The 7,696-nt window shown below is 38.3% G+C and overlaps 1 protein-coding gene across 1 annotated transcript; it reads right to left on the reverse strand.

Annotated features, from left to right (window-relative positions):
* Window positions 1-541: 541 nt before the first annotated feature.
* On the reverse strand, window positions 542-7,584 carry LOC110052717 (transmembrane protein 218-like). The gene is made up of 3 exons (XM_020758878.2): window positions 7,180-7,584; window positions 6,858-6,966; window positions 542-2,782 (listed from the first exon to the last, which is right to left on the reverse strand). Exons 1-3 carry the CDS (start codon window positions 7,284-7,286, stop codon window positions 2,633-2,635), a joined length of 366 nt encoding a protein of 121 aa, XP_020614537.1. The 5' UTR covers window positions 7,287-7,584; the 3' UTR covers window positions 542-2,632.
* Between the last annotated feature and the right edge of the window lie 112 nt (window positions 7,585-7,696).

The raw sequence follows: 7,696 nt of genomic DNA on the forward strand, positions 1-7,696 counted from the left end.
GAGGTTTCCAATATTTGTTCAGCTCTCCAGGGTGCAGAACCTCGTTGGGCGATTAGTTTGGTAAGTAATTTGCCTAACATTCTGCTTTTTGAGGCATATACATCTTGGATTTGTTGTGATTGAATCATACCATTGTTAAAGCTTAACAAGACCCGAGTTGTTTTCTGGAGTGAATTCGAGTGTTGTTTATTTGATTCACAGCAACGTTCAGGATTTGTTCACCATCTGTTCGCCAAATTATTTATCCATATTGGGATCAACAGCTGTGAAATGTGCAGTTCCAGAAAATACCTACACTCCCCTCTGCCAACGGAAGGGATTAGAATTTCTTAGGGGTGGGGGATCTGTTAGGCTCAAGTACCAGTCACTGTGAGAGGAAAGGAATGTAGACCAGACTTGAGAGAGCACCGGAAATCAAGGCCAAAGGCCAAAATATTTAAAGAAATGTATGACACTTTACTGGAATTTTCAGGGGGAATCTTGGAATCTCTGTTTTTTTTTTTTTTTTTTTTTTTTGTGAGACTCATAGAACTAGGTGTGATTTTTCAGGCTTGGAACTGTACTGTTTTGAATGGCTGTGCTATTTATTGCAGGTAACTCTCCACTGTACTTTTCATTGTGATTAAGTAATGAATTAAGGTTGCACTGTTCTGTTGCATAGCAACAAACTTGACCCACTTTTTACCATCAATTGCATCTATCTTAAAAACTAAGTTGGTAACCTCATATTTTTTTCCAAAAATCTTTTTATTACCCACAGAAGAAGAAACATGGAAAATTTCAAAAATCTATGTGGCATAGATTTTGCTTAAGGTGGCTCCATAGGGTAATCATTTATGGCGTTGTGTGCGCAAGTGTTATGTTTTGAATGTCGTTTTTGCATTCGTATTTACACCCAGTCCCCTCAAACTAACTACATGTAATAAGCAATGATTAAATAGTGTTTTACTATCATCTCTGTTAAAATTATTAGTTTTAGTGTTCGATTAGAAATGCCCAAAACATTATGTTTTTTACTTTTTTATGGCTTTACTTGCGATTTTCTTGAATTTCCTTCAGTGAAATCTTCCAAAATTTTCACAGCATATTGCTTCCTGCGGGACACGAATTTTAAACACGAAAAAAGTAGGGTTTGTAAAGCCAGGTTTTTCGATTATTGTAAATTTACATCTTTTACCGCTGCAAAAAAACTGGTCTTATAGATTTCCCTCAAAAACGAGCTCCGACTAAAGTAAAATATTTACTACAAATCTGCCAAGTTTTACGGAATTTCACTGAAGGAAACGCGAGAAAATTCACTGTCAGTTTTGCTTGTTGCGCTCATGTTGATGTAATAAAATATCGAAAAACACTGATGTTTTACTTCGAGCGCACGCAGATTACTTGAGCTTTTGTCCTCAGCGCGCGTGCAATCGTAAAACTATAGGGGGCCACCTTAAATTAGAAAAACTGGAAATGTCTAAGTTGGAGGAATTCAACTCCAGACTTTTTTTTTTTACAATTTCAAACATGCATTCGTCTTTTGGTGTTGAATAATTTTGTTACATTAAAAAAGTAGTGTCACCAGATCAGTTTTTGAGATATTAGCTTTGTGGATAAGGAATTTTTCTCGCATGTACTACGTGCAAATTAAAATCTCGACTTGCAAGATTGCCCCTTGTGCATGTATGAATATGGTCCGCTAATCAGTAAAGCCCACAATTCCACAAGAATAGTGTTTTCTGTTTTGTTGTTGTCACTAATAGCATAAGCAGTGGAAGAGGAGTACCATAAACACTCAAAGGTGAGATTGGCCAAGTAGAAAGAACAAGATTGATAGCCGGTGTGATCGATCGCAACATCAACATCTCAATTTTCAGTCATGTTTTAGTACAGCGGTTAAAAAGAATGATTTTCCTTTGAAATTGCCTGAAGGATGGATGTTTTTGAAGATAAAAATAACAGCTATTTTTGTGTTATCAGTTACTGACAACACAAAGCTTATTAAACTTGGCAGAAAGAAAGTTTTACGAAGTAGACTTCACACCGCCGTGTTTGTTTTCATTTTTGTAAACTTTAAATCTTGCGTGCTATCTCGCAACCTTTTGGGTGATCGTGTGATGCCTCGCGCTGAAGTGTGCACTAGAGCCCAGGTGTCTCACAGAACCATTACTGTTTTGGGCCACCTTAAATCAAGACTAAGAATCTAACGTTTCTACACAAATGATATATCAAACTTTTGAGACACCCAGAGGATCTGAGTTTTTTGGGTCTGTGGTTGGAGTTTTCAAAGTCTGATTTTCGACACATCCCTTTGTGTCTTACTTTACAAGCAGTTCTTGAAAATTACCGGAGAAAAGAAAACTTTACTTGTGCTGATGCCTACTCCAAAGAGGTCTTGAGATGCAAAAGGTGAATTTGTCCACCATAACTAGTTCTTGCTCAGGAGAACTAGATTGTTCTCAGCTGCTAAAATCAACTTTTAGTTATGTCCACTTCTTGACACAGCTTGAAATACTTAGAGAGCCTTTTTTACTTTTATGGCACGCTGGATTGGCACCCTGGAATGAGTGGGCCCAATTTATCCATGGACCAACAACTCATGATATTGGATGTTCATGGGTTGCAAACCTATGATTCTATGATGCACTGACTAGAAAGCATAGGTTTTCCTGGAAGTTAGAGCAGGTGAATAAACAGGTTCCATCCAGTGTTGCACAAGGAAAACAAAGGCAACAGCAGCAAATATGCAGATAAACACAAACAAAACTGTCTTGGGAATGATCAGTCCATCAACTTCGATCTATAGGAAAATGAACAAAATAAATTTCTTTAGTAAGATGAAACAAAACCAAATGCATTTAAACCAGATGTAGTCAATCAATAAAAATCAATATCAGAAATCAATCGATTCAATCGATATCAATTGCCAGTTGCTATTAATTATGCTCCCTCATCATAGGTCTGCAGTGCGTGCAGAGAGCCTTATGGTCCCTCATCATAGGCCTGCAATGCGTGCAGAGAGCTTTATAATATATGCTCCCTCATCATAGGTCTGCAGTGCATGCAGAGAGCCTTATGGTCCCTCATCATAGGCCTACAATGCGTGCAGAGAGCTTTATTGAAGGGGTGAGTGCAAAACCATGCTAAGTGACGATTTGGGTGAAAAAAAAAATTTTCACAAAAGGGCTTCAATTTTTGCATGTGGTCTTCAATGTAATAGAAAAACGCAGCCCCGTATTTTTGTCACTGGTTTTTGCTTCGTTTTCGAGTTATAACGTATGCAAAAATGCTTGGCTTTTCCTAGCCATGTCTTTAGGAGTTTATTTGTTGAACAGCAAACAGGCAGACTGTTTATAGTGTATGGAGTCAAAATCAAATCTCACAGCATATATAGAGCGGAAATCTGGGAACAGATTGTTTACGTCGGGTATTGTGACGTGAGCACAGCATGTCAATCGATCGAGAGTCAAACGAAATTCATCGAACAAAAAAGAGATGTGCCGCATTAGAGCTCTGTCAACTAATATCTTAAGCATTGTTTTAAAGTACCTTGTGTTCCTGCCTGGTGGTTGAGAGACATCATAAAGTCTTGATAAACCCGTAAGTCATCAGCACGTTTGAAAGAATCAAAATGTGTTCTGAAACTTTGAAGGCAGCTGATATACTGTAATCGTGTTATCGGCGTTCGAAGTCAGATCGAGCCAGGCAGCAAAGTCCAAGAGCAGTTCTTGCCCCAAAAAAATACCCTCTGGTGAGTCGTGGCCCATTGATGTTGCTAGTGTCAAAGTTTGGAAAGCGAGAACTGGTTTTAGACTTATAAAATTTGTCTTGTATGGACCGCCATGTTTTCCTGCGCACGAGGTGTAAAGACCCTTCCCGGCATGCATTGCGATCACGTTCTGTGGACGTTTCTTGAACTGGTAACTAGATTGTTTAAACATAAGAATGGCCAACAAGTAGCGATCGATTGTAACATAGATCTGTGATCCAGGTTGCGTTGATTTTATTTCAAATCGGCATGATTTGTAGTGTTTTGAGCTTCTGGGATCAGCGGACATGCAGATGTATGGAGACCCGTACGTTGCGGAGAAGGGTTAATCTGTTTATCTGTCAACCCTATTTATAGCGCGTTTTCACGTGAAATCAACATCATTGAGCTTATAAGTTGCGTGAAATTACCATTTTGCTGTTTTCTAAGTGAAACTAGCATCCTTGCTGTCAAGCGTTAACGTGAAATCAACATTTTAACCTATTTAGACCTGAAATTAACATCATTGAGCTTATGCGCTGCGTGACATTGACATTTTGCTGGTTTCTAAGTGAAACCAACATCCTTGCCGTCACGCGTTAACGTGAAATCAACATTTTAACCTATTTAGACCTGAAATCAACATGATTGAGCTTATGCGCTGCGTGAAATTGACATTTTGTTGGTTTCTAAGTGAAATCAACCTCCTTGCCGTCACACGTTAACGTCAAATCAATATTTTAACCTATTTAGACCTGAAATCAACATCATTGAGCTTATGCGTTGCGTGAAATTGACATTTTGCTCGTTTCTAAGAGAAATCAACCTCCTTGCTGTCACGCGTTAACATGAAATCAACATTTAAACCTTTTTTGACCTAAAATCAACATTTTTGAGCTTATACGTTGCGTGAAATTCACATTTTACTGCTTTCTAAGTGAAATCAAAGTCCTTGCGGACGCGGCTTGCCGATCCTTTGTTATGATAAACCGAGGCGAGACTTCGACTTATAACAAAGGCTTGGCTTGGCTATTATAACAAAGGATCGGCTCTGTTTATCATAACAAAGGCCCGGCTTCGTTTATTTGAAGACCTCGGCGGGAAAAGGGCGCTAGGTATTTTACTCAAAAGTGAACTTTGTCGAAAACACTCCAAATTTCGCATGCAGTTTTGTTTAGGTATGTTTAACAATGTCCCGTATTTTTTCCGCTAAGCTTCGCTTCATTTTCGAGATATTGCGTATGCAGAAAAACCACTCGGTTTTCCTAGCGGTGTCTTTATAAACGAAGCAAAAACCAGCGACAAAAATACAGGACCACGTTTTTCTATTACATTGAAGACCACATGCAAGAATTCAAGCCCTTTCGCGAAAATTTTTTTTTTCACCCAAATCGTCACTTAGCATGGTTTTGCACTCACCCCTTCAATTGATATTGCCAATCGATAACAATCGATAACTCACAGAAAAATTTCTTTATTGATTGCTATCGATTGGCAAAAATCAATAACAATCGATAATTCCTGTCTTCAGGAATATTGATTGTTATCGATTTTAAAAAAATCGACAATAAACATCCGGACTACAGTTGAACCTGCGGTTGTGACCACCTCTTGTAAGCCACCATCTCTCCTCAGCAGCCAGTTTTCCAAAATACCAAAAGTTTCTAAGTCAAATCACTGTATTTGGAACCTCTTGTAAGCGAACACCCCTCGTAAGTGACCGCCACCACTTTTAGAGCTAAAAGTTTGAAATGTTCTTTGCTTTTTACCTCCTGTAAGCGACCACTTGACAGAGGAAATTGGATAATAAAATGTATCAACATTAGCTCATTCCAGGTAGTAGAAGAGACAGAAATTTCTCAATGGGAAGTACCGGATTTGAATTGGATTTTTCACATGAACAAAACATTTAAAACATGACTAAGTCTCTGCAGTTACCATATGCTAATGAGGCAAAATTTTGACCCAATATGGTCTAAGCTCTTGTAAGCGACCACTTCCCGTAAGCAACCACCTAGACTTGACATTCTGGGTGGTCACTTCCGGGAGGTTCGACTGTATTCAAAATTGGCTTTGTTATTGTGTAAAATAATACCTGGAACAACATGAGAAGTTCATCTTCAGCATGCTAGCTAGATTATATTTTCCTTTTGGCCTACTCCTGAGGTCTATTCTTACGTTTGTTTCCAAATGCAAATAATTGACATCACTAGAACACTGACCGTTGTTTATTTTGTTTCATCATAATCCATGCTGATGCTACAATGAGACTGGAGCTCGAGGGTTTTATGCTGCTACTCTAGCTTCTTCCAGTGTCATAAACTAGCAAAGAAAGACGTAAAGCCCAAATTGTTTCTGCCAGTTATTTCTGTTCTTGTTATTTTGCCAATGATTGTAAAAGATACACAGGCTATGTTAAATTGGCTCAATAAAACCATTATAGACAAATTTTGTCAAACATTTTATCAGTGTAACTTGTAAAAGGACAAATATAATTTCCGATAACAATTGATAACAATCAATACCAATTGATGAATCAATCGTTATCGATTACTATTGGCAATCGATAACAATCGATAATTCGCAACTTTTTTTCTTTATTGATTTTCATTGATTGCTATCAGCAATCAATATCAATCTTCAATTGATATCGATTGTTATCGATTAATATTGGTTATTATACATTGAACTCACTATCTCTTTTCTGATTGGTCGAAAGTGTACGAAGAATTTTTGAAATCAGCGCCTGTGATGTCATCTCTGCAGATTATACAATAATCATGTCAAGGACACTCAAGGTCACGGGTAATCATGTCAAGTTCACATGTTTTGTGTTGCTTGCTGTCAGTGAAGAAGCAAAAACATGACTTCATTTTTTTTTCGTTCAATGTATAATAAAAAACAAATTATTATTAGATTCGGTTTTTGTGATATCCAGAATAATCAGGGTCTCAGTAAGGGTTATCAGCCTCAGCCTTCGGCTTCAGCTGATAACCTCTACCTCGACCTTGATTATTCTGGATATCACAAAAACCTCATCCAATAATTGTTTATTATCGGTGTATTGATTGACTACGCCCTGGATTTAAAGGCATGGGTGAAAATTACGATTTAGAGGTTTGCTCACCTTTTTAGCTGTGGATCCTGCTAATTCCTCCTCCACTGTTTTTCTTGGCCAGAAGATCAAAATTAATGTGAGGAGAACAAGCAGAAAAAATATTCCTACCACTGCGTTTCTACAAAAATAAATAAGAAAATAAACACAGTTTTTATGAACTGATAAAATGAGCTACAAATTTTGACAATTATGGGGTTGAAAAGCAGAAAACACGAATTTCATACATATCTCCTACGCAATCGAACACGCTGTCTCGATGGTGTCTTGAACAAACATAAGCTTACAAGTGGAACGAAATAATTATCGAACTGCAGTCTATCAAGGTACTTACTTCAAAGGTCCTGAGGTTCTTGACAAGGCTACGCATCCTATAATGCCTAAAGTCCAAAATATCAACACCAGTAACACACCAAGTCCCATTCCCGCCACCAAAGTCATATTGTATATTAATCAAAACTCCAAACGTTCTTCTGTTTACGACAGAGTCGCCAAGTTAAATCTTGCCGCCATATTGGATTTCGAAGATGCGTCATGTAGGGTTCTTAAAATGTCTTGAACGAACTTTGGCCTGCCCCAGTGTTATATTTGCGGGACGCTTTCTACGCAGGCTAAACCCAACCCATCTTGGATTTTGAAAACAAATTGACTTTTAAAGAACCAAGGGGTGGGGGTTTCAAGTCAAGGAGATCATAATACAGTCAAACCTCTCTACAACGGCCACCTTGGGGACAAATGAAAGTGGCCGTTACAGAGAGGTGGCCGTTATGGGGAGGTACGGGTGTGATATGACACCTGTTTTTTTTAATTCGGGGGGGGGGGGTGGCGGGGGGGGGGGGAATAAAACATTT

Source organism: Orbicella faveolata, unplaced genomic scaffold (genome assembly GCF_042242905.1).
Source record: "Orbicella faveolata isolate gen_17 unplaced genomic scaffold, um_ofav_v1 contig_25, whole genome shotgun sequence".
Taxonomy (NCBI): domain Eukaryota; kingdom Metazoa; phylum Cnidaria; class Anthozoa; order Scleractinia; family Merulinidae; genus Orbicella; species Orbicella faveolata.